The 27009-nt window shown below is 38.8% G+C and overlaps 2 protein-coding genes across 5 annotated transcripts; one reads left to right on the top strand and one right to left on the bottom strand.

The window, feature by feature from the left end:
• The first annotated feature begins 2430 nt into the window (after positions 1–2430).
• Positions 2431–26114, top strand: LOC4328394 (BEACH domain-containing protein B). Of its 4 annotated transcripts, none has more exons than XM_015769745.3 (41): positions 2431–2919; positions 3508–3571; positions 4030–4234; positions 4727–4900; positions 5081–5395; positions 7236–7458; positions 7568–7621; positions 8094–8531; positions 8967–9282; positions 9393–9845; positions 9931–10086; positions 10199–10348; positions 10900–11055; positions 11179–11220; positions 11324–11668; positions 11935–12108; positions 13096–13256; positions 14285–14594; positions 14685–15090; positions 15165–15492; positions 15622–15810; positions 16361–16625; positions 16753–16956; positions 17030–17251; positions 17349–17522; positions 17611–17723; positions 18511–18966; positions 19043–19274; positions 19523–19744; positions 19819–20277; positions 20373–20672; positions 20776–21228; positions 21312–21358; positions 21441–21534; positions 21671–21877; positions 22484–22609; positions 22734–23105; positions 23190–23421; positions 24020–24774; positions 25448–25573; positions 25678–26114. In XM_015769745.3, exons 1-39 carry the CDS (start codon positions 2729–2731, stop codon positions 24715–24717), a joined length of 9726 nt encoding a protein of 3241 aa, XP_015625231.1. In that variant the 5' UTR covers positions 2431–2728; the 3' UTR covers positions 24718–24774; positions 25448–25573; positions 25678–26114. The 4 variants fall into 4 exon arrangements, with proteins under 4 accessions (XP_015625231.1, XP_015625232.1, XP_015625230.1 ...); XM_015769746.3 differs by having other exon boundaries at positions 4724–4900; positions 18511–18882; XM_015769744.3 differs by having other exon boundaries at positions 4724–4900.
• Positions 25886–26890, bottom strand: LOC4328393 (uncharacterized). Its single transcript, XM_015769748.3, has one exon. It carries the CDS (start codon positions 26784–26786, stop codon positions 26346–26348), a length of 441 nt encoding a protein of 146 aa, XP_015625234.1. The 5' UTR covers positions 26787–26890; the 3' UTR covers positions 25886–26345.
• Between the last annotated feature and the right edge of the window lie 119 nt (positions 26891–27009).

The following is a 27009-nucleotide window of genomic DNA, read 5'->3' as shown; positions in this document are numbered from 1 at the left end:
GCAAGCGCACCTCAGCATCACCTTTCTTTCGTTTTCTCCCCTTCCCTCCCCAACCACTCCGCCTCGGCGCCGCGTCTCTTCCCCGTATTGGTTTGTTCGAGTTCGAAGCAAAGGTTAGGGTTTCCGTCCTCCGATCTCCCTCACCTGCCCCAAAATACTCATCCGCAGCTCGGATCCACACCAGAGTTCGGCTTCTTGCATGTCGTGCTTGCTGTTTTTCTTTCTTTCTTTCTTTCTTTCTTTGGGTGGGGTGGGGTGGGGTGGGGTGGGGGTAGGGGGGAGTGTTCTTGGGGTTTTGGGGGGGCTTAAGCTGTGATTTTGCGACACCAGCGCATGGCGTGAAAGCTAGCGGGTAGAAGGTTCTGGAATGTGATCGGGATGCTTTTCCTGGAGGGGAGTCGCTTCAAAAGGTTGGGACTTTCGTGAGCCTCTGATCATGTTCCAAGCGGTGTGATCTCGTTACGATTCGATGTGCTGCAACCTTATATATGTTTCTCCTTAATTAGCTGGTTATTTCTCCTGTTTATTCTCATTACATATACATGTTGTGTTTCGTGCGCGCGCGCGGGGATTCGTGCGGAGACTGCCAATTTGTGTGCTGGGTAGTAATTCGATCGCCTTCTAGTGGATTCTAGAAGGTTCGCTTTTTTTCCTCTTTTCTTTATGGAAGCTTCTATATATCAATCAGTTTGGCTTCGTCGTGGAGGTCTGATGGTGAGGTCTGTGTGACCGTGCTTTAATTTGATGCGGTAAAATTTTTGCCTTTTTGCTTCAAAGCTGGTGCTAATCGCCTAATCCAGAAATAACACTGATGCCGCCCTCTGTGTATTACTGTACTACAGTAGTTTTGTTTGTTTACCTCTCCTATGCTAAGTACTCCCACCGTTAAAAAAAAGAAAAAAAACATTTCTACATTTAAATCTGAACATATCCAGATTCAAATATAGAAATAGTTTTTTTAAGACAAAGGGAGTAGATCTGTAATGCAATACTCCCCTTACAAAATATAAGTATTTTTTGATCTTCGATATAATCTTCGAAATACTATTTTAACCAACAATATCTATAAAAATAATATATTTTAAATAAAAAGAAATACATATTATGATAGTTTGTTTAATGATAGTAACATTAATTTTACGTGATTGATCTTTTTTTAAAGAGGTAGCAGTAGACTAATTCTCGTCTTCTCTATTAGAATAACAAATCATTTCTGGTTGGAACAGCTCGATCTGTAGGGTCCTTGCTAGAGAATATAATTGCACATCGTATAAATAAAAGATGTTTTGCAATCGTATTATCTACAGGGTGTATTACCTGTTAGGCTAGCTACAAAGTACCGTGTAGTCAGCTTGAAATCATTACATAAATGTCAATACAAATGCAGCTATTTAAACTTAAGGATTCCATTGTTTTTTGCAATCTATACAATAAACTTTTGTTCCTCCTGTAGTCTTCATGACTTGTGTGTTCTGATTCAAGCTTTGCCTGTGAAAGTTTTTAGTCTCATATTCTCCTTTGTCTTGAATACTTCATGGCTTTATGTAACATATAAGGTCTTTTTAAACATATAGTTAGGGGCACCATTTAACTACCGTTTAAACATATAATATTAATTAATTGCTTCATATAAGGTTTTTCTTACCAGGGGCACCATGGCAAGTCCTCGCCATGTGGAGAATAAGATGGCATCAAACATCTCAAGAATTCGTCAAGACGTCTCTGTTATCAAATCCATGATCAGAAGAGGTATAAAGCTTGAAGGGGAGAAGAAGACGTTGAACACTTCGGGAAAGAGCGTTCTAGTGGAGTCTTTGGGACTGGTTCCCGGGTTACAAGAAGTTGCGGCGACTTTCAAGGTAATTGACCATATCAACAACCCAGCGGATGGTCGGAGTTTCGTTCGCACGGAGAGGTTCTTCAAGAGCAAGAGTCACATGGTCATGAGTGCCGCCATATCCTACTCAGTGTTCTATCTCGCCAGGAAGACAAAGAGTGTGTCGGAGGTCCTCAACTATGACTACGGAGAGTTTTTACACCAGATGTGTTGAGTATTGTGTTACCTGAGAAGTGTTAAGAGTACTCACATTTTGTTTCTAAAACTCTAGAAATCATCTCTCAACTTTATATTTATTACATGTATGGATCGATCGGACATGAATTGTTGTCCAATATTCTATATTTATTAAAGAACTATTAAAAAGACTATCCGCTTGTATGAAATATTATCTGCTACAGGTATGCTATATACTGTTATACTACATCTTTACCACTGCTATTGATATTCAAGTTGGTTAATTTCCATAAGAACCTTCATCCATTCTACTAAGTGTAATAGTACCACGTAGCGCTAGTATTCGTATTATGTGTGCCGCTGCAGGACTCCGCGCACCAGAGGACACAAAAGCCAGCACCAACATCGCAATTCCCATTGACTTCTCCCCCAGAGAAATTCTAGATCCCTCTCCCTAGTCTCCTCGTCGCGCTCACGCTCTCACGCCTCCCACACGCTGAAAACCACGAGCATTTCCAAAATTCCGGTGCTCCCCTTCCTCACGCGATCTCCCCTTCCCCCTCCCCCTCCCCACCACCTGCGTCACCGCCCGCGAGGAGAGGGGGGGATTGGATTCGAATCGAATCCCCGTGGTGGCCTCGTCGCCTTCCCCCGCGGGGGGCGCCCGCCGCCGCGCGGTGATGCGCTGCTGCTAGCCGCCTCGGATCGGGGGCGATGAACATCGTGAAGGGCGTCGCCGATCTCCTCCGCAAGTCGGCGGCGGCCTCGTCGGGGGTTGGCGGCGGCGGCGGCGGGGGTGGAGGGGGCGGCGACGGCGGCGGCGGCGGCGGCGCCGGCGCCGGTGGCTCCTCCTCCTCCGCTCCCGACAGGCTCCCCGCCGCGCCGTCCCCCAGGGTCCGCTTCAGGTAACCTAGCCGACTCAAATCCTCAGGAAACCGCTCGCTCTGCGGAATGCGACTTGCTTGTGTAGCTCAATGTGTTGGTGCGTGCGCTCTACTGGATACCGAGTACGAACCAATGCTGCATTCTCAAGCTTGCTTCCGTGCGGTAGATTTTGCTGCTTATTTGGTTAAGTAACTGTGCACGCTAACTGTTAACTCGGATAATTGATAAGAGGTATGTTGTTGGTACGTTGGTTGTTTTAGTTATCCTTTTCCATTTCAGTAGTCCGCATACGCATAGTTACATCACTGAACAGTATAAGTAGCTCGTGTGTGATATTCCACTATAGACACACAAAATCTGTGCCAAAATTAGGTACTAGAGTTGATTACCCTGGTTTTGCACTTAATATACTGATTTTTTTTGTTAAAAAAGAGTAAATGATGATTTTATAATGTTGATAGGCAACTAAGTTCTGTAGATACTTATTTGTCAATCATGTTAACATTACATCTTAATCAAATGTAACATCAGTTTTTATAGTTGTTAGGGGACAATCTGCTAAGGCTGATTCTCTTGTAAGTTCTAACAATGTTTATATCTGCTTCCAGTGATAGTGGTGTTGAAGGAGTCTTAAACATGCTTTGGCAGAAATATGAGAATGCCATTGACAAGGTGAGTAATCTTGCATGCTGGTTTGCCACCAACCTTTTCTTCGGCTATTTCCTTTGATCATGATGTCAAAAACAGCTTGTATCAAGCACATGTGCATTAACATTACAACATAATTTCCTGATTTTTGCATGACATGATATGCCAATAACAGATATTTGTTTTACACTTTTTACTTATGACTTATGAGATGGCTTTGTTGAAGTTGAGGAATGATTTGATTGATTACTTTGACTAGTTTCCTCATCAACGCTCCTGTCTATGAGATACGATGACCAAGATTATGAATGTATCGACTAATTTAGACTACATATAGCTTAGTTTAAGGAAACAATGTCACATTTTTATGCTGTAGTATGGCATTATTTCATTCTGTAGTATTTTTTATGGCATAAACTGTACTTTTTTCCCCAAAAGTTTGTGATCATGCTTCCTCATTTCTGTTGCCAACAATTCCATAGGCTGAAAAGAAGGAATCCTTGCAAATATTTATCATGCATTTCGTACAAGCATTCAAAGAGTGGGAACCGCAATACACGGAGCAATCAGTTGATCAAGAACCAATATCAGATGATACGGTTTTAGGATGCTCCAGAGGGCATCCTTCTGAGATCATCCTTATTCTTGTGCAGGAGGTTTCTCAAATAACTTCTTTCATTACTGAGAGTAAGTGGATCTGATGAACACCATGATGCCTTTCTTGATGATGCATTCCCTCCTTTTCATGGTTTCATTTCTGCTTTTTATATATCATAGCATACAACTTTTGTAGTTTGCACCCCACCATTAATTCCATATCATTTTAAGATGCCATTAATATGTCAGTCATAACAGCTTTGCATACTGAAAGATTCGAAACATCTGCTTGAAGAGGTGCTTTGCATACGAAAGATTTGAAACATGCTTTTGCCAGATTTGACTTATCAAAATTGCAGAAGTCATATCTAAATGCTATGACAGTTTTAAATTTACACTGATGTAAAATCAGTTACATGTCTTCTCGGAAAGCAAGATCATAGATTCATAGTACCTGCTAAAGGAAAAATGAGCAATCAGGCTATGCATGATAGTAGTTGATTTGTTCAGTGGTTGTAAAGTATTGCAACTAGAGTGAGCCAGCAATAATTGATATATGACTTGTTTTTCTCGTATTAGTAGGCAGCAGCTGTTCGGAATCCTCTCCTAACATTTCAGAACAATCGTCAGACCTGATGTTAAGCTCTGAGGGATTGAATATTTTGGAATGCTTGACCATTGTTACTCGCTCAGTGCATAACTGTAGAGTATTTAGTTATTATGGAGGTGTGCAGAAGGTCACTGCTCTTCTGAAAGGTACAATACTTTCTTTAGTAGTGTTTTACCTTTCTAGAAGTAATTTCGCTCATTTCCCCTTTTTTGTTTCATACCATTTTCACTGTTGTAGCTTAGGTTGTGATGTCCGTGGTAATACTGGTATGGTTTCTTTTGTGATGAATCTATTCTTAACTGACGTTTTTTCTCTTGTGTATTCAGCTGCAGTTGTAAAGCTCAAGACTTTGACCAGTTTGCTTGCCGCAGATGAACAGCTGTCAAACAAAGCCATAGATAACATGAAGATGATGCAAAAGATACTTGTACACATTGTTACAATAATTTCAAACTTCATGAACTTGGAGCCAACTGCTACTAGGTTAACGCAATTTGTCAATACTACTGGGAAAACCCTATCAAATGAGTTTTTGGCCACAGTTACTCCAATATCTGCAAAAAGCGCTGTTCATGATACCAACTGGCAGCAAAAGGCCATTGTTGCAGTTATGGAAGCTGGAGGCGTCAATTGGTTAGTAGGTAGGATTGTTTTCTCAATGTTTGTATACATCTGATAACATTGTTCTTTTTTGACACTTGCTTAGGACAATTGAACTTAATCTGTAATGCTAACTAGCTTATTGATAAACTCTTATAGTAAGCATGATCCATACTCCATAACTCCAGTTTACACAAATAGTTTGGTTCTAGATTCAGAGACAAGTTGACAATGACCTGTATGTTCTGGTCTGAAACCAAAGAGTGGAAGAGATTACGACATGAGATGAATGATCCTGGCATGCTCAATGTAATTTGGGGCCAAAAGGGTGATAAGAGAGGGCGTAAACCTTGCTGATGCATTAGTGTGATGTGTTTTTGGAAGGAATCTTGCTAGCTTGTGGTCCAGCACTGAATGTAGAGAAACAGCTCTGCATTTTTACCAATATATTATCCCCAACTACTTGGACCTTTAAAAGTCCTGAGATGTTATTCCAAATTTACACTTGCAAACTTCATCCACCATCTTCTACTTTACATTTTATACATACTGTTTGTGCTTATGGTATTATTTTGGTCCAACCTTCAAACCATTGCTTCCTTTCTAAGTTAGTGTGCATGATTTGGTTAAGAGTGCCAGTAATAAGAAATGGAACAAGTATGCTGAAGCTAGATGATTACGCTGCATAATCTTTGCTGCAGTAAATTATTTTTGCGCAGTCTCAAATCAAATGAATGAAATATAATTTATGGAGTCAAATGCTTAGTAAATACTCCACATATATAGTTATATTTACTTTCATTTATGGAGTCAAATGCTTAGTAAATACTCCACATATATAGTTATATTTATTCATGCTACCTTGCTATTTTTTAAATAGAGCAAAACTTTCAGTAACTGAATTTTCATGATGGCAATAAAAATGTTTTGCACGATTCAGGGTGATGAGACAAAACACATTTTATTTTGTATCATTCCTGTGTTGGATTTATGCTCCCTCCACTAAGGCTGTGTTCTTTAGATGGTGTTGGGAGCTAATCTCCCATGCACGCAAAATGGAGCGACTCATTAGCGCATGGTTAATTGAGTACTTCCTCTGTCCCAGAATGTAAGCATTGGTAGACACGGATATTAAGAAAGTAGGTAGAGATGATTGGAGAAGGGTTGTGATTGGTGGAGAAGAGAAAGTTGGTGAAGAGCATGGTTGTGATTGGTTGAGAGGAGAGGGTAGGTGGAGAAATAGCTTCATTTTGGGACAAGTTACTGTAGAAATTAGCTACATTTTGGGACGGAGGTAGTATTAGCTAATTTTTTTTTCTCGAAAACGCAAGAGAACTGCGTTTCATTTCATTAAGGAGAAGAAAACAAAGGAGAGACCAAGGCCCTCCCACCGAGACACACACGCACACAACCCAGCCCACACTGGGAAGTGCTAGCTGCCCGAGTTTGCTGATCCACTGAGAAGCTTTTGGAGTGCAGAAGCCCATGCGAGACACCAAAGCTTTTGGAGTGTTGAAGCACTTTATAACTTTGCTAATATTTTTAAAAAATGGATCGATATGATTTTTTAAAGAAACTTTTCTATAAAAACTTTTACAAAAAACATATCGTCTAGTAGTTTGGGAAGCGTGTGCGTGGAAAATGAGAGAGGTGAGTTGGGAAAGAGGGGGAAAGAACACAGCCTAAGAAACATAAGACATGGATTGTCATAGCATTCTCCAAAATTGTACTTGTCTAGATATAGTTTAGTTCTTTATGCATCCTGTGGTATTGCAAAAGGAGAAAAATAACACAATTAATTCTTCAGGATTTATGATGTTAAATTGGTTAGTTCATGTTTTGCACTGTTATTATCTTACTGATCTGGAATTGTTCTTGCAGAACTCTTAAGGGTCATCCGAAGATTGAATTTGAAAGAGCAGTGGACTGACGTGCTACTTCACTTTATAACTTTGCATGCTCTGAGATCAACAATCTCTCAACATGCACGTGCACAGAATCATTTCAGAAGCATTGGAGGACTGGAGGTTCTATTAGATGGACTGGGATTACCATCAAGCAAATTGTCAGTCTCAAAGTATTCTTTTGTCCCCAGTGATGAAAGGTAAGTGCTTCAACTGTGGCAATACTAAACCTTAGGTGCAGGAATGCAGGAGGTTTGTGTGCTTTCTATATATAATTTGTGTGATTTGACCATAACATGTCTTACACAGGAGTGGAATTCTACAGCTCCAGATATTATCGCTGGAAATTCTGAGGGAGGCAGTGTATCCTGATGCACATATATTTTTTAGTAAGAGAATGCATGAATTTTCCTGTACACCTTTGTTACTCTCAGTCAATGAAACGTCTTATTTCTGGATTCTTGCAGTATCCATTTTTTCTAAAAAAGACTAGAAATACCTCTGAACATTAATTGAATATACGATGTATTCTGAAACCATAAAAAATATTTTTAGCTTTCATAATTTATTAACAATATATTAAGTACAAACTAGTTGTTACAGGTGGACTTTAACTGTTTCATGTCTATAACACACCTATATACATGACTGGACATTTTTTTCTGGATTCTGTCTTCTTGGAGCGATGATATACTCTTGCACCTTGAATATTCTGGCTGCAAATAAATGAATATATCACTAATACCTACTTATCCAGAATTTAATAGTCTGTTTAAGTTAGACTCCATATGCTATTGCATAGTTTGGCTCTATGGATCCTTGACTTCCTATTCAGTTTTGGTAATGTCAACAATTTACAGTTCTTATGTGAAAATGGACGGATACATAAGTTTGCAAACAGCATCTGTTGGCCTGCATTTATGCTTCAGGGGTTTCATCAACAAAAGGCACTTGACTCTCGAGTGCAGAACTGTAAGCTTGAAGAAAGCACTGGGATATCGCTTACATCAGAATCTTTTGCAAGTCCTATTGATATTCTTGATACAACTGAATGGACTGAGTATTCTGTAAAGCTGAGCATAGCACTTTGTTCTTTTCTTCTTCCTCCTAACGAGATAAGGAACTCTTCTGGTGCAGTTGATAGCCAAGTTTCTCTGTCCATCTCAGTGGCATACTGTGAGCAATGTGCAAGATGGATTATAAAGGTTCTTTCAACAGTTTTTCCATGCATCAAAGCTTGTGCTAGTGAATCTGAATTGCCCAACCATATAAGGTAGGTTCTCATTTCCTTAATGTTGCTGTCCATCTTTCTTGATTAGACTAGATGAATTGATTGTGGACTTTGCTTTCAATGTTTCCTGAATATCTAGATGGTACAGGGGACTTCATATAATATATTAGTCTTTCCGATGTATAGCCAGTACTGCAAAACTCAATGGATGATAATTAAAATATTCTGCTAGATACAACATGTGAACAATTGTCTAAAATGGTGTTGATCCTAATATCTATCTAATCATGTACAATTTGTTAATTTGATGATTGCAAGGCTACCGTCTTGTTTCATGAGTGCAATGAATCTGTGTGTGGAAGTATCATGTTTTGTAATTTTTTTCAAGTAATTGCATGTTTATGTATTTTAATGCCATCATTCATTTCTAAATTTCTTTTGCTGACTTTTTTTGTTTGTATTGACTAAATTCTCCAGGATTTTGGCAAATACCCTACAGCATTATATTCTTTGCACATTCAGGAAGGTTCTCATTTCAGTACCAGCTCTGCTCAAATCTTTTCGCGCTGAGGGTTTATGGAGTCTGATATTTTCAGATAAATTTTTTTACTTTGGATCATCTATGGAGTATATTCATCATATTGTTTGTGACACACAAAACAATCATTTTATTGATGCTACTGAATCAGCTGGTTCTAAAGGCCTTAATCAAGCTGATGTCAACATTCTTCAAGCAGAAGCTATTTCCTTCTTGGAGTTTGCCGCAACAATAAATGAGAACACAAACAATCTGGTATCCTAAATTTCTGCTGCGTCACCTAAGATGTTGCGCATTGTTCATAATTTGAATTTTGCCATTCTATTTTTATTCACCTTATTAAAATAATTTACTTTTGTTTGTAGCCAGAGTGCTCAGCGTTATTAGATGTGCTTGAACGTTGCACTTATGATCCTGGATTAGCTGGAACTATTCTTAAGAGTTTTCATGTTATCCTGCAACTTGCCACTGAACAGACTATATCCTCCTTTAAATCATTGGACGCGCTTACCAGAGTCCTGAAGGTTGCATGTCTTCAAGCACAACATCTAAGGAAGCTTTCCCATCCCGGAGATGGCTTAAGTGGAAATGTTTTTCAATCAGAAAATGTTCAGATGTCTTCTTCAGATGAGAAGATTAAAAGTACTATTGCATGTGTGGAATTGGCTTTCAATCTTTTCAAGGAATACACCACAATATCTGAGCTTGGAAAGATTCTAGTTTTACATAATGCCAATTGTATTGAGTGTTTATTTGATTTATTCCAAGAAGAAAACCTCCGAAAAAATGTATTGGAGCAAGTTCTTGACTTATTTAGGGTATTGCCGTGCTCCTTGTCTCTCCTTCTGTTGCTTGTGATATGATTTCTTTGGAACTAAAACTATCTCCTTTTCTCACAATCAGTTACCTTCAGCATCAGCACAAGATCATACAGCAAAGTTGCAGCTATGTTCAAAATATTTGGAGGCTTTCACTCGTGCAAAAGAAAAGGAGGACTTCGCAGAATTGTCTATTGATCTATTAGTTAACATGAGAGAGATCATTATGATAGATCGCATGGTATTCTTTTTGTAAGATGGGATTATTCCCATTAAATAATGTTCTTTTGTCCTTTTCATTAATATCACATCATCCCTGACAAATGCATCTTTTCACTCATACCTTTTTCTAGTATTATCAAAATCTGTTCCGCAATGGGGAGTGCTTCCTGCATATTGTATCCTTACTGAATGGGACTTTTGATGAAGCAGTTGGTGAACAATTAGTCCTTAATGTCCTTCAGACGTTGACTGTATTACTTGCTGAAAATGATGTGTCAAAGGTAATCAAATATTTCTCTACACTTTTACATTTTGTACTATTTTGGAACCATTAAGGTTTATGTGTGTGTTTTGGTCTTTTTGTCTCATGTAAGGTTTATGTGTGTGTTGTAAGGGTTATTACCCTCTCCTTTCTTCTTCTTAATATAATGATAGGCAGCTCTCCTCCGTGTCTGAGAAAATTTTTTTGGAACCATTAGACTGCTGCCAGTATTGGTTTTGAGTCATTTCGAGATGTAACCATTAGTACTGCTGTTTCTTTGTTCACTCCCGTTTAGGGTTTTCAACTCAATCTCCAAGGTCACATTTGTTGTGGAACCTGCATATTCTTGTGAAACCAGAGCATCTAGCAAGTTAAATATCAGAATTGTTTTCCAGTAGTTGTATGCTCTTTTCATTGCGAAAATATAGAACCAAAGTATCATTTGTTTCTGGATTTGCCGTCCTGTCTGTCACCTGGATTTCTGGCAAGCATTATTTGGACTTTATATTCGTTTCTCCTCTGATCATCTTTTTTTTATGTGCATCTAAAACTCTGTCTTTTCTTATCCAGGCTTCCTTTAGAATGCTGGTTGGCGTGGGTTATCAAACACTGCAAAGCTTGCTGTTGGACTTCTGTAAATGGTTACCTAGTCAGAAACTCTTGGATGCCATACTTGGCATGCTTGTTGATGGGACATTTGATAAAAACGAAGAAACCACAATAAAGGCAAGTAATCTTCATGATCTTTGAAGCAATGCTATTCTTGCTTAATCAAGTGATTCACTCTATTGTACCCACATTTCTATTTGGTTCTGTTATCTGATGTTACCTTTCTTTTTTTTCTCTCAGAATGAAGATGTGATCATACTATTTTTAAATGTTTTACAAAAGGTACGTCTCTCTCTTGGTCGCACTCCCTGTGATGTGTGCACATATTTGTGGTTGGACATCCATGTTTTGGTGATACGCAACATTGGCGATTTCTAATTGGCAGAGCAGCACTGCACTCCAGCATTATGGGCTTGTGGTCCTACAACAGTTGCTCAAGGGATCCATTACAAATAGAAGTTCTTGTTTCAAAGCAGGATTTCTTAGTTTTCTTCTTGATTGGTTTTCAGTAGAGGAAACTGATGATACTGTCATAAAAATTGCCGAGTTGATTCAGATTATTGGTGGGCACAGTATTTGCGGGAAAGATATACGAAAAATGTTTGCCCTCCTGCGTGATGAGAAGATTGGTGTCAAGCAGAAGCGTAATTCATTGCTTTTGACAAGTCTTAGTCACATGCTCAAGGAAAAGGGACCTGAAGCTTTCTTTGAATTTAGTGGTCATGACTCTGTGAGTTTTTATTTTCATGTTTAGTACTATTTTCATTTTTTTTTGACTGGGCATAATTTTTGAGTTTGTAACTCTTTAAATGATCTGTTTTTCATTTCATTTCTCTATTTTCCATTTTGTTGCAAGTTTTTTTAGGAACAAGGTTACACTAGTCGTTCTCATTGTCTCAAATAGACTCTGCAGGACAAGTACCTCTATTGTTTCCTCCATTAGGAAATGTTTATCTGGTGATTATCTGATATCCTACTTGTTTTTCCATTTACCAGGGCATTGAAATAAAATCACCTGTTCAATGGCCTTACAATAAGGGCTTATCCTTTTGCTGCTGGTTAAGGGTGGAAAGTTTCCTTGAGAATAGCATGATGGGGCTTTTCTCCTTTTTCACGGAAAGTGGAAAAGGATGTTTGGCTATGCTTGGGAAAGATGCTCTAATATTTGAGGTAATGGTGGTTGGAGCCATCAGCTCATTTTAGTAATTTTCAGAAAAAAGAACACTTACAAGTCATTAAATATTCTTTTTCATTGACTACTACTCTCTCCGTCTCATAAAAAACCAACCTAGTACTGGATGTGACACATCCTAGTACTACGAATCTGGACATATCTCTGTCCAGATTCGTTATCCTAGAATATGTCACATCCAATCCTAGATTCGTTTTTTTCGGGACAGAGGGAGTATGTACTACCTAACCGAATGAGAAAATTATAGCACAAATGATTAAAAGATTAATTTGTCAAGATGGTTATTTGGCACTAGCGAAGCTAGCAACATAATTTTGGGAATGCAACATACTGACTGACTTACATTTCCATGTGAAATTTTGTTAAGAATTGCAAACAATTTGATGAAATGTCCCAAGTTTCACTGATTAATATCTTACAATGTCTTGCAGCTAATGCTTGAAGTTAAACCATTCTTAAACTTATTAGATTATGGCCATGCGTTCCTGTTTGCCCTTACTGTTAGGTGCTCTGCTCTTATTATTAGGTGATGTGCTGTCGATAATCATTATTTAGTGGACAATAGAAAGACAATTAGAATTTTGTAGTCTTTTTTTAATAAGTTCCCGTTTTACACAGCTATGCTTACATGCCATGAACTGGATGCAGCACTTGATTTCATTTATCATTTTTTTTGTTCGATTTTGGTTTCTACTTCCTCCGTCCCATATTAAGTTCATTTTTAGCTTCTTCCATTTGTCCCAAACTAAGTTCATTTTTAGAGTAATCATTGCATCGAAGTTTGTAAAAGTAGGGAATAATTGTATTGGGTAAAGTGATGGATAGTTGTATTGGGATTTTATAAAGTAGGGGTATTCTATCCTTTTGCTTTTGTATTGGTATGTGTGTGGCGGGTGAAAAATGAACTTATTTTGGGACGGAAGTAATATATGTTAATTTGACCTCCCTATCCTTACCCTATGCAGTCTATCAGTCAAAAACATCAGTGTGTTTTGTCGCCTCTAAGCCTCCCAACAAAGCAATGGATATTCCTTTCTGTTACTCATTCAGTAGGGAGAGCATTCTCTACTGGAAGCCAGCTGAGATGCTATGTTGATGGTGGCCAGATATCTAATCAAAAATGCAGGTGAGTAGATTCTTCATTTGTTTGGTATACCGGATGTGATTCGTCAGAATTTTCTATTTCAAACTTTTAATCATGCTACAGGATTTCCGATACTATTCAATTCCTTGTTCAGTTTTCTGAAAGCCTTAGCTAATTTGGAGGATTTGTAATTTTATTTTGTTTCTTTTTCTTGCTCTCTTTCCTTTGTATATGCTCTCCTTGTACATACTTTCCCCCTTTTTTTTTTAATATAGCGCAGTAGGAGCCTCTCCTGCTGTTTAATCGTCAAAAAAAAAAAGTTACGGCCTATGGATGAAGTAATAGCCGAGAGGAGCCTGCACTTCATTTTGCCAGTTTTTCCCCATGCAGCTTAGGCTCCATTCCTAAGAGATATTGGAGGACTAAGGATGAGAGATTCAGAGAAGAGAGGGATGAGGGAATTGATCCCATTCCTTGTTTGCCTTCAAAGAAAAAGCCATATATCACCATTGTGATTGAGTCATAATGTTGAGTTGCCAAATTAACAGATCTGTCGACTTCTCTCAAGTTTCAACCAACCATGACTAAAAAGTGTTTGAACATGCCATGCAATGTTTTCAATTTCAAACAAAACCAAACACATACATCTTATACAGAATGAAACAAGGAGCGGGACATAAAGCATATGAACCATTAGAGTTTAGTGACGGTGGCCCATCCAAAGTTGAGAGTCCATCCATATAAGAGTAGTTGTACTTGGAAATCAATTAATCATGGCCTGATTAGGTCTTCAAGACTCAACTTGATAGTCTACAACTTAGTAACATTGTAGACTACCTGTAGGATCTCAGCCAGTGACTCCTAACAAATCTCTGACCGACCAACTCCAACAAGAAATATCATTTCTCTTTTCCTAACAAATGAATCTTATCTGTAAACATGACTTAATTGCAAAAAAGCACGCTGGGTATCTTATGAACTCATATTTTGATTAGGATTTAATTCCATGTGTTTTAGTTTTTCTCTATGATTTCCTGATTACAGTTTGTTGAATCGTTTTCTGCTTTTAGGTGGGCAAAAGTTAATGAAGTAATGACTCGCTGCAGTATTGGCACAGATTTGATGCCCATTGGTGAAGAACCTACTTCCCTTGGTTTTGAGAGCACTTCTGCCTTTGTTGGTCAAATGGGCCCAGTCTATGCATTTTCTGATGCTCTTTCTTCGGAACAAATAAAAGGCATATATAATCTAGGACCAAGTTACATGTACTCTTTCCTTGGTGATCAAAACTTGCTTATGAACGTTGACACTCTGTACAAGGGTATTCTGGATGGAAAGGATGGCATTTCATCCAAGATGATTTTTGGCTTGAATGCACAGGTTTACATTGGTCTCTAAGCATAGTGTTGTTTTTTTTTTCAGTTAGTTTCTTGAACAAGATAAATGAATATCTTGTCCTTTTCTGTCCAGGCTAGTAACAATAGAACTTTGTTCAATGTATCTGCTGCACTTGATGGTCTTGACAAGAGTAAGTTTGAGGCAACTATCATGGGTGGGACAAAGTTATGCTCCCGGCGCTTGCTGCAGGAAATAATTTATTGTGTTGGTGGTGTCTCTGTATTTTTCCCTCTTCTGATCCACTTTGACGATGCTGTAATTCATAGTAGAGAACCTGCCATTGGTGATGAATTGGCAGGTCAAGTTGTTGAGCTTGTTGCATCTGTTTTGGATGGAAATGTAGCAAATCAGCAACAAATGCATCTTCTTTCTGGATTCTCTATATTAGGGTTCTTGTTTCAATCTGTTTCACCACAGCTGCTAAATTTTAAGACTCTTTCGTCGTTGAAGTACATGCTTAATGTTTTGAAGAACTGTGGTGAGCTATCTGTCTTTCTATCTGTCTTTCTGCATGTTTAGAAAGTATAGATTACTAACTTTCTGCCTTTTCAGGTATGTCAGACGTTCTATTGAAAGATGCTCTTTCACAAATTTATCTGAACCCACATATTTGGGCGTATGCAAGCTATGAAGTGCAGAGAGAACTTTATTTGCTTCTAATACAATATTTTGAATGCGATGGGAAATGTTTGCCAATGTTGTGTGGGCTCCCAAGGATCATTGACATTGTACTCCAGTTTTATTCAGAAAAGACTGATTTAAGGTCTTCTAAGACTTCTCTGCATCCTGTTACCAAAAAAGTGATTGCAGAGAGGCCAAACATAGAAGAAATTCGCAAGATCCGTCTGCTCCTATTGAGTCTGGCAGAAATGAGTATAAAGTAAGCACTTCCAACTGTTGATTCATAGATGCTTTCATTTTCAAGGAGTATTTTGCTTGTGTTTCATATGCTATCAATTTTACTCATCTTTTTCTTGTTTAATTGTAATGCAACAATCATCTATTGCAGGCTAAAGGTTTCTCAACATGATATAACGACACTTGTGTCCTTTTTCGAGAGAAGTCAAGATGTTGCATGTATTGAAGATGTACTTCACATGATTATTCGTGCTCTATCACATAATTCACTCCTATCATCTTTCTTGGAGAAAGTGAATCCCCTTGGTGGCTGTTACATCTTCATTAATCTTCTTAAGAGGTAATGCACTTTCAGTTATTTACACGTCAGGTTGTCACTGCTGCCATCGGGCTTTAATGCATGTTACAAATATATTTTGTTTTATAAAGAAGAAATGGGTATAAATTGATGTTCCATTTGAGACTATTGTATGGAAATGAACATGGGCCTATGGGTCAGGTCAAGATGACCCCATGTTCCTATTTGAGTATTTTCCTGAGTTATACTACGTACGGTGTAAACTGTATAGTTACTTTCTTATATCAAATTGCACCTGTACTGCTCTATGGATGTTTGCCTTTGTCCTCTATTTGTTCTTATCAGTAAGGTATCACACGTAATACCATTGTTATGCATTTTGCACTTTTCTGTTTGAAATAGAAACCTGTCCCAATTTCGCTGACTAATTGTTTCGAAAGATTTGAGTTATGTCTACTGGACCATATTTTGTTTTCATTTGCTCACATTCTTCGTTTGTGCATATTAGTCGCGGTCTGAAATGCAGAGTGGAGTATTTCTGTTCTTATTAGATTTGTAAAAATATTTATGTATGAAATCACTTGCTTTTCAGGGAGTTCGAGCCAATTCGCCTCTTGGGACTTCAGTTTCTTGGAGAACTTCTGGTTGGAGTTCCTTCTGAGAAAAAAGGACCAAAATTTTTTGGCCTTCCTGTAGGACGGCCTAGATCTATTTCTGAAAATCTAAGGAAAGGCATGACAGCAGCACCTCAACTGTTCTTCTATTCAATATCTGAAAGACTTTTCAAATTTCCACTTTCGGATCATTTACGTGCTACTCTCTTTGATGTCCTTCTTGGTGGGGCCAGTCCTAAGCAGGTAACTTGCTGAACTTCATGTTTATAAATTTAGTACTCTTATATTTATCCTCTTATATCAGGCTTCTTGATACTAACCAAAACTGATTAATGGATCATCTGATGCTTGCATCATATTTTCTATTCAGGTCTTACAGAAACGTTCCCAATCTGAAGTGTCAAAAGATAGTGCCATCTCTTCAGCGAGCTTGTCTCCATTTGCTGTTCCTCAGATTTTGGTCTGTATATTTAAATATATGCAATCTTGTCAAGACACGTTAGCACGGACTAAGATCTTGAGTGATCTTCTTGATTTGCTGGATTCAAACCCTTCTAATGTTGAAGCCCTTGTGGTATTTACTAGTTACCGTTTTTCTTATGTCTACACAAACTAGTTATCTATTCATAATAAAATGATTTTGTCAGGAGTACGGTTGGAGCTCTTGGCTTGAGACATCTGTGAAACTTGATGTATTTAGGGACTACAAATCAAGTTCAGAAGCTGAGGATAATACTTATGAAACCAATGAGTTAATCCTTGTGAGGAACATGTATTCATTGGTCCTCACCTACTGCTTGTGCTCTATGAAAGGTGGCTGGCATCAGCTGGAAGATACAACAAATTTCCTTCTCTTGAAAATCGAGCAGGTCAGAAAGCTAATCTCCTTGTTTATGCTGTAACAAGTTAATAATTTAGTGCCCTTTTCCCACCCTAGTGTGATTATGGAGATTGTCCAAAATACAGGGTCAGTTGCCGAATTCCTGTCTGATACGAGACATCTTTGAAGACATTGTGGGAAGCTTGCTTGAGACATCTTCTGAAGAAAATCTTTTTTTGCAACCTTGCCGTGATAATATATTGTATCTTCTGAAGCTTATCCATGAATTGTTTGTTGATCAAATCGGAATTAAACTATTGGTATGCTAATGATCTGAATAATGTGCCAAGCAAGAAAAGATATGGTTTATTTATGTATGCCTTCACTCATTCTGCTCTTTTGTAACAGTTTCCTTCACCTGGCTTATCTGCACAATCTTCATCTGATGACTCTCTAATAGAGGACATTAACACCTCTGTTGTTGAAATACTAAATGCTGAGGGTAGCGGCCAACTTACAAGGTAATACATCTCATGACTGAACTCTTCTGAATATTTAAAGGTGCTAGAATTGCCTATACTTCTAGTAAAGTTCTATACACCCACCCCACCACACCTAGGACCTTCTTGATTTTATGGACATAGACATTTGTGTGTTGTCTGCTAGATTTTCTTTTAAGGACAATGGCATTGTCTTCACATGTGCATACTTAGGTGGTTAATTGATCTTATGTGACCATGTGTACAATTTTTAGATTTTAGGAACTTACTAATTTTATTTTAGGTAAGGTTTGTTGTCATCCATTATGATGCATAGGTACTATGCTAATTGTGTGTGAAACTTAATCACGATACCAACAATGTCTTATCTGTTGTCATAGCTCCTTTATTTTGTAATTGAGTTGGTTAATATAGTAGTAACTACTGCAGTAAATATTGCCACATAACAACTGTAACACGGGCACATAAAGAAAGAACAAGCTCAGAGAGAATACGCGTGAGAGAGGAATGTGTTCTAATTCACTTGACATTATTAAGTATTCTAGTATTCTTTCTGATGGAAAGATATTGTTGGTAGTTAGATAATTCAATACCGATTATTTGACACCAACTTCTTTTCTCAAGTTTGTTTGGTTTTGTTTCCGTTTGGAGTCAGATATGTTAGTATTAGTTTAAGCAGCTTGTCTTCATCCATGATAGCCTCTATTTTCTTATATTTTCCTGCTTGCCTTTGGTTATATGCAAGATTATAACTTACTGAGCAATTTGTATTTACCATCAACAAATATGTAAATATGCACTTTTGCAGCTTTCCTTGGAGTAATAGTACATATACTGATGGAGATAAACTGAGTGATGATTGGTGGAGCTTTTACGACAAGATATGGACTCTTATTTGCAATTTGAATGGCAGAGGACAAAATAGATTGACTCCAAAGGGTTCAAATGCTGCTGTCCCATCTATTGGACAACGGGCACGTGGGCTGGTAGAATCACTGAATATCCCGGCCGCGGAGATGGCTGCTGTAGTGGTAACTGGAGGAATTGGTTCTGCACTAAGTGGAAAGGCGAACAAGAATGCTGACAAAGCTATGATGTTAAGAGGCGAGAGATTCCCAAGAATCATCTTCCATCTTATAATTTTGTATCTGTGCAAAGCTGGCTTGGAAAACTTATCCAAGTATGTTAAGCAATTCACATTGGTGCTTCCTAATCTTATTTCAGAAGATGATCAGTGCAAAAATAGACTGCATTTATTAATTTGGTATGGCTATACTTATGCAAACTTTGCTCATTGTTTGTGAATTGGCTGTTTTAGTAATTTTCTTTTCTTTCTGCAGGTCTTTACTTAGGGGGAGATCCCAGTATGGGGGGCTTGATGATGGTGCCCGTTCTCATATTATGTCGCCATTGATTTTTGAAATTCTCGTACAAGGGAAGTCTCTGCTTGCCACTAATATGTTGGCAAGAGATGATTCCACTGAAGTAAATAGCAATAAGGATTCTGGTTATGTTCTTAAGGATTCTGGTTATGTTCTTAATTTTGTTCAGAAGGACCGGGTTCTTGCTGCGGTTTGTATCTGTCAATGTTTTTCATTACAAACCTTTTGTGCTTTCCCAAAAATTCGAAAACGTTTACAATATGGTTCTTATATTGTTACTATATCACAGATTCTTGAATGTGCCCCACATTTCTTTTCTTTATTTTACCAGGAGTAAAATTTTGCTACTGAACCCTGAAGGCTATTATTTTTTGGGTCTGTTTTGTGAACAGTGCACAAAAGACACTACGGCTGAACAATATGTTTGGTGCTTTTCAGGCTGCTGATGAGGTCAAATACATGAAGGATGCAAAGGCTGATCGCCTGAGGCAGCTCCAGGAACTTCATTCCAAAATTGATGAGAGCTTAATTGAAGATATAGAACAACTGCAAAGCTTTGAGGATGACATACAGTTTGCTAAGTCTGCTGCCATTTCTGTGGACGACAGTAGAAAAGCAGCTCTCCAGCTTGCATTTGATGAGGATCAGCAAATAATTGCAGTAAGCTGTTAGAGTTTTTTTTACCAAACATATATATTTTCAGTGCATCTGAAGTGACCTATGTTGCATATCAGGACAAATGGATACATATTTTTCGTGCTTTGAGTGAGGAAAGAGGACCATGGTCTGCTAACCCATTTCCAAATAGTACTGTGACGTACTGGAAACTTGACAAGACAGAAGATAAATGGCGGCGACGACTGAAACTCAAGCGTAACTATAAGTTTGATGAACGCCTTTGTCAGCCACCATCCAAATTTAGTAATGAAAGCAATGCCTCGTCTGTCAACCCCTCTGTTAGTGCCAAAATTCCAGAAAAAATGAAGCACTTACTTCTGAAAGGAGTTCGTGGAATTACAGGGGATGTTAGTTCTGAACCTTGCGAGGATAACAATGACATGAGTGAGCCTTCCCAGAATACCCTGTCTGAGACCCAGGGCTCAAGTGATGCTGCAGATTCTTCAGGTTATTCTACTAGTGTTCAAAATAGGAAAGAACCAGTGTCTACTGGTGGAGATGACGACTATGCTGCAGTAAGTAGGCTTTATCTGTAATTTTGTATATGCAAAATTGACATACCGTTTTTAATAGCTTCTTCCCTGGGATCCTTATTTTCTCATTTTCCCAGATTCTGTCATCAGTTCAATGTGTTCTTGTAACCCCAAAGAGAAAACTCGCTGGACAATTGACTATTACACAAAAAGCCCTGCATTTTTCTTTTGAATTTTTGGTTGAGGGCACTGGAGGAACATCTGTTTTCAACAGATATCAAGAAAAAGATTCTGACCCCAAGAACGACCTGGGGGGTGCAGAAAAACTGAAGGGTAGTCTTGACGGAGGACGAGGCAATGCAACTGAATCTGGTGATGCTCTGATGAAAAATACATCAAACAACATCAAACACCATAGAAGGTGGAAAATAAGCAGGGTACGTCCTCTATCATTTACTCTCACATGCACCAGCACAACCATCCACAAGCACATGATATGTGTCACTCCAAATTTAATTCCCGGTTGTCCTTGTTTGCCAGATAAAAGCAGTTCATTGGACACGGTACCTACTACAATATACTGCAACGGAGATATTCTTTGATGATGCCAATGCACCTGTGTTTCTTAATTTTTCCTCCCAAAATGATGCTAAAAACATTGGGTCTCTCTTAGTGTCCCTGAGAAATGATGCTTTGTTCCCCAAAGGAAGTACTAAAGACAAAAACAGTGTTATTTCTTTTGTTGACAGAAAGGTTGCCCTTGAAATGGCTGAGAGTGCTAGGGAAAGTTGGAGAAGAAGAGAAATGAGCAATTTTGAGTATCTAATGATTCTCAACACTCTTGCTGGACGATCTTACAATGACTTAACTCAATATCCTATATTCCCTTGGATATTGTCTGACTATTCGTCAGAGAAAATTGATTTCAACAAGTCATCCAGTTTCCGTGACCTGTCAAAACCCGTTGGTGCCTTGGATGCCAAACGCTTTAAGGTATGATGAGGAGCTATGGGTTGCTGTGACTTCCTATTGTCATTCCCTCTGATAGTGTTCAATAAATGATGTTCAATATGCAGGTTTTTGAAGAAAGATATCTTAATTTCTGTGATCCTGATATACCAAGGTTTGATCTTTGATCAAACATACACTGTACATTTTCTTGCGTCCTTCTTTATAACAAACTTATGTCTCTTTTCTTTCTGCAGTTTTTATTATGGATCTCACTACTCTAGCATGGGAATCGTTCTTTATTACCTTCTTAGGCTTGAGCCTTTTACTGCTCTGCACCGCAATCTGCAGGTTTTTCTTTACTTTATTTGCTGGCCCGATCTCAGCACTATATATTGGCACATTGCACTGTTTTTACTTTGTTCTAAGTCTTTCTACAAGCTTGAAAATTATGTTATCTTAAAAGTTGTTTTACATGTTTGTACAGGGTGGAAAGTTTGATCACGCAGATCGTCTTTTTCAGAGCATTGAAAGTACATATAGGAACTGCTTATCAAATACAAGTGATGTCAAAGAGCTTATACCTGAGTTCTTTTATATGCCCGAGTTTCTTGAAAATTCAAATTCCTATCACCTTGGTGTAAAGCAGGATGGTGAACCTTTAGGCAATGTTGGTCTCCCTCCATGGGCAAAGGTAACGAACTGTTTCCACATATGATTGTACTAAGCATCCATGCTCATGTATTAAATCATGATATTTATTAGTTTTTCTTGGGTGAGGAACAGAAAAAAATCCTGTATTGAGCACCGGTATAGTTTTTATTCATAATCTGCTAGCATACGGTTGATCCATAAGAATGGTTTATGTCCCTGTTGAGTTGCATCCTGTGGTCTTCATATAGTTTTGAAATTTTTTGTACTTCAGTTATAAAAATTTTGGTCAGAAACGTGTTCCATTTGCTTCAAATAACATTGTATCATGGTAGATTTTATGCTTATCACAATTCATAACGTAATTACATCAGCTGGTTTTTAACTCTCGTTGTACTCTCTCTCTCTCTTTGTGTGTGTGTGTTGCGGGGAATACCTTTCATTGTATTCAAGTGGAAACTTCGAGCACAAGGATTTTAACCTGATGTATCTGTAAAAGTAATAGAAGTATAGTCCTAAGAAATATTTTATAATGTAGTATTTACTAATGCAATTCAGTTAAAATGTTCAATAATACATTGTCTAAGATCTGTAGCTGAAAAGTTATAACTCATATGGTAATATATCAGTATGCAATACTTTTGTGTAGGGTTGTCCAGAAGAATTCATTCATATCAACCGCGAAGCTCTTGAAAGTGAATATGTAAGCTCTAATCTCCATCACTGGATTGACCTCATATTTGGTTATAAACAGCGCGGCAAGCCTGCTGTTGAGGTAAAAGGAAATCTTTTTTTATTGTCAGCGCCGACACCCCCCCCCCCAACCCCCCCCCCCAAGTTTTTCATTCCTCGCAGACACTACATGACCTTACTAATGGTGTAGCCATTGTTTGGACCAGGCGGCAAACATATTTTACTATTTGACATACGAGGGTGCAGTTGATTTGGAAAACATGGATGATATGTTGCAGAAATCTGCTATTGAGGACCAAATTGCAAATTTTGGACAAACACCTATTCAAATTTTCCGGAAGAAACACCCAAGAAGAGGCCCCCCTATACCAATTGCTCACCCACTATATTTTGCCCCACAATCGATAACAGTGACTTCTGTTGTCCCTAGCTCTAGTAGCTCCTCATCACCTGTATTGTTTGTTAGCTTGTTGGACTCAAACATTGTTGTGATGAACGAAGGACTTGTACTGTCAGTAAAGCTTTGGCTAACTACACAATTGCAGTCTGGTGGAAACTTCACGTTTTCTGGATCACTGGTATCTTCCTAATGACAATCAAAGATAGCAGTACTTTTTTGATAACATTTAGTTTTTATTCATTAATTTGTTTTATTCTTGTAGGAACCTTTCTTTGGAATTGGCTCTGATGTAATTTCTCCCCGTAAAATTAGCACTTCCCTGGCCGAAAACGTTGATTTTGGAAGGCAATGCCTAACAGCAGTTCAAATTCATGGTGATAATTATTTAATTCTGTGTGGTAATTGGGAGAATAGTTTTCAGATCATTTCCCTTGGTGATGGAAGAATTGTGCAGAGCGTCCGGCAGCATAAAGATGTTGTCAGCTGTGTGGCAGGTAGGTAAATATTTATAATCCAGTATATTATATTAAATCTACTCTTCATGCTCCAACCTTAAACCACTATTAGTAACTAAACAGTAAGTGCTAGCAATTGCACCTCCATTCTTTTGCTTTGTGTAGTTCTCACTATTTAGTGAACTTCTGTTAGCAAATTAAGGCTGTGTTCAGGAGTGAGGGTTGGCCCGGCACGCAAAATGAAGCAGCGTTTAGCGCGTGATTAATTAAGTTTTAGCTAATTTTTTTTCAAAAATGGATCAATATGATTTTTTTAAACAACTTTCGTACAAAAACTTTTCGCAAAAAATGCACCGTTAGCAGTTTGAAAAGCGTGCGCGCGAAAAACGAGGGAGAGGGGTTGGGAACCCCTGCAACCAAACGCAGCCTAAGTATGATAGCAGAGCTTGCTAAATAATATTTTATTAGTAACTGGCAGCATCATGTATATTTACTGTTATCAGCTAGTAATTATTAATTTGATGTTTATTAATTGTATATGTTGTCATTTTTGATATATTATTTTGGTCAGGAAACCTTGTATCTCTGATATTTCTTTCGCTTTTATCTTGACATCTGTCAACACACTTCTGTGCAGTTTCATCAGATGGAAGTGTAATTGCAACCGGAAGTTATGACACAACTGTTATGATCTGGCATGCATTCCGAGGAAAATCAGCTGATAAAAAATCAAGAAATGCAAATTATGATCTGTCTACTAAGGATCATGTTATTATCGAAAGCCCTTATCATATTTTATGTGGCCATGATGATATTATCACATGCTTATTTGTTAGTACGGAACTAGATATCGTTATCAGTGGATCAAAAGATGGAACATGTATATTTCATACATTGCGTGAGGGAAAATATGTTCGATCCATTCGACATCCATCAGGAGCTGGCTTGTCGAAACTGGTAGCATCGCAGCATGGCAGACTAGTATTTTACTCCGACAGTGACCTATCCTTGCATATGTATTCCATAAATGGAAAACATATTGCTTCTTCGGAAGCCAATGGCCGTCTCAATTGCATGGAACTAAGTTGTTGTGGTGAGTTTGTGGTATGTGCTGGTGATCATGGACAAATTGTTCTTCGCTCTATGCATTCTCTTGATGTTGTATGGAGGTATGAGGGAGCTGGGAAGACTATAACTTCACTAGTTGTGACTCCAGAGGAGTGCTTCTTGGCAGGAACCAAGGATGGCAGTTTGATTGTATTTTCAATAGAAAACCCTTTAATTCGAAAAGGCACTGTTCAGCGGAACAAGATAAAATCTTCTGTGGGTGGTTAGTGGTGTAGCTAGAAACATCAACAAGAGCTTGCTGCTACATGTTTTGAGCAACAAAAGGTCAGCCCTTCATTTGTTTTATAATTTTGTATACAACAAGTCAACAGCTATAGGGTAATGGCAGGGGCTTAAGAAAATCTTACCACTATCATGTCAAATGTTTTCTACCATTCTTTTTGTTTTCATCCCAAATTTCCAGGATGTCTAAACTGCATCATTAGCTTTTAGATTTAATTGCAGCTTCCTGCTCTTCATTAGTCTGTTCTACATGTTGTTCTCCCTGTAGCTAGATGGTGCCTTCTCTTACTTTTACAGCTTTTTTTTAAAGGAAAATACTACCAGGCCTTGCCTAGTAGAGGAAATATTTACAAACCAACAAAGAAAGCAAAACAAAACTACAACTGCTGTAACCAGGAAAGAATCGAAGGGCTAAGAGACTCATTCATCCTACACAAATGCAGGAGAATATCCTGTTTAATACTTCTGAACCAACCTTCCTCTTCAGGAGTAATATTCTCAAAAACCTTCCCATTTCTTTGCTTCCAAGTTCCAAATATCCCTACAGGCAATAAACCTTTTGCAGCTTTTATGGGAGAGCATCTTTCATATTCGGCTGCAGTTGGCCTGTAGTTTCCTTTTTTTTTTCCCTGGTGCTTCAGGTTTTCGTTTAATGCATTTGGATAATGGAATGTTTAACTTATTTTGGCCTCTGACTTGGTTTACTCTTTGACAGCCCTTCAATCCAGTGCTTGGAGAAAGCATGAGAGGATATTTGTTCAAGTCATAAGCTTGGTTTCTCTGGCATTTGCCCATTCGGCAATGTTCATTAGTATACTACAGAAGCCCTCATATCACTGGTGTATGCATCCTTTTCCTTCTATTGCCAAACAAATTGTATGTGGTAACTGTACTTTGCCATGATTTTTTACTATAATACTGATTGTTCTATTTTGAACTATGCAGGTTATCAGCAGTAAATGTAAGAGAGAACAGTTTGTTACTCTTGTATACCTGTACATACATATCATATGGAGGAGATAGATTCAAACAGGAGTGAGAGCTGATGATAATCCACAATTATATGATGCAAACTAGTGGTACAATATGTTTTTCATTTGATTCAGGACAAAAAACTTAAATACGAATATCCTCACTTCATAGACGCTTCCGATGCATCATAGTTTTGCATTGGTGCTCGACCGCTAGTTGCTCACGTTAGGGCATTTGAGTGTAACATAATGTCTCTCCGGTGTTGTTACTAGGTCGGCTGGGTGAGCAAAATTCTTTCGCGATAGGTGCGTATTAGATGCTAGTGCAGTGTAATTAAGAACTGAACATTGTACATGGAAGCTCATGTTCCAAGTGATAGTAAAATAAAAGGCACGCATCTCCCTTGGTTATGTTCCCTTGACCACTACAGAGACATACTAGGCTGTGACAGATTGACAGTACACATCTCTACCATGCTGACTTGTTGGTACGTAACAGTTCATACCTTGTTTCAGAGGACAACTATGTCTTGCAAATATTATTATTGTCAAGGAGACAAAATTGTTTTAAGCCGTAATTCATCATAACTAAGCATATGGGTACTTGGGTACATCTCATCTTGATAAACGTACTAAACTCGACTAGCTAGTTAATGAACTTGAATTCAATCCCGTGGCGCGCCCACGTATGTGCGCCTGCTGTGAATAGATGGCTCGCCGGTGACCTTCGCGGCCGATCTCCGGCCACCCCTCCTGGCCGTGGACGCCGTTGTTGGAGAACCACTTGCTGAGCCCCCTCATGAACCCGCTCGCCGGCGCCGGCGCCGGCGCCGGCGGTGGCTGCCGCTCGAAGGCCAACGTCGGCGTGGCGAAGGTGCTCGCCGAGCTGGTCGCTGCAGCCTGCTTCTTGACGCCGTGGTGGTGGCCGTCGCCGGCGTAGGGCACCTGGTGCATCAGCTCCCTGTCGTCCTCGGCGATCGTGTCGAGGCTCCTCGCCACCTGCTTCCTCCGCCGCATCACCGACACCAGCTGCGGCGGCGCCACCTCCGTCATGATCCTCGCCGCCGCCTGCGCCTTCGCCATGACACAACTAAAAAAAAACTTTGGTTTGTAACCTCACACTAGTGGCTAGTGACACTGCGAGAGCTTGTGATTTTTGTGGGCTTAAGTGTGCACGGTTTTACAGTGCCCAGCTTGAGGCAGTACATGTATTTATACAGAGCTAGTAGCAGGTAGCTACTGTACATACAGTTCATACGCTACGGTGAGATAGGGATCACACAACTGTGCGACACCAGCGGCGCGC

This window comes from Oryza sativa, chromosome 2 (genome assembly GCF_034140825.1).
Source record: "Oryza sativa Japonica Group chromosome 2, ASM3414082v1".
Classification (NCBI taxonomy): domain Eukaryota; kingdom Viridiplantae; phylum Streptophyta; class Magnoliopsida; order Poales; family Poaceae; genus Oryza; species Oryza sativa.
The sequence above is the reverse complement of the archived record's forward strand: the minus strand, read 5'-3'. Positions and strand labels throughout refer to the sequence as shown.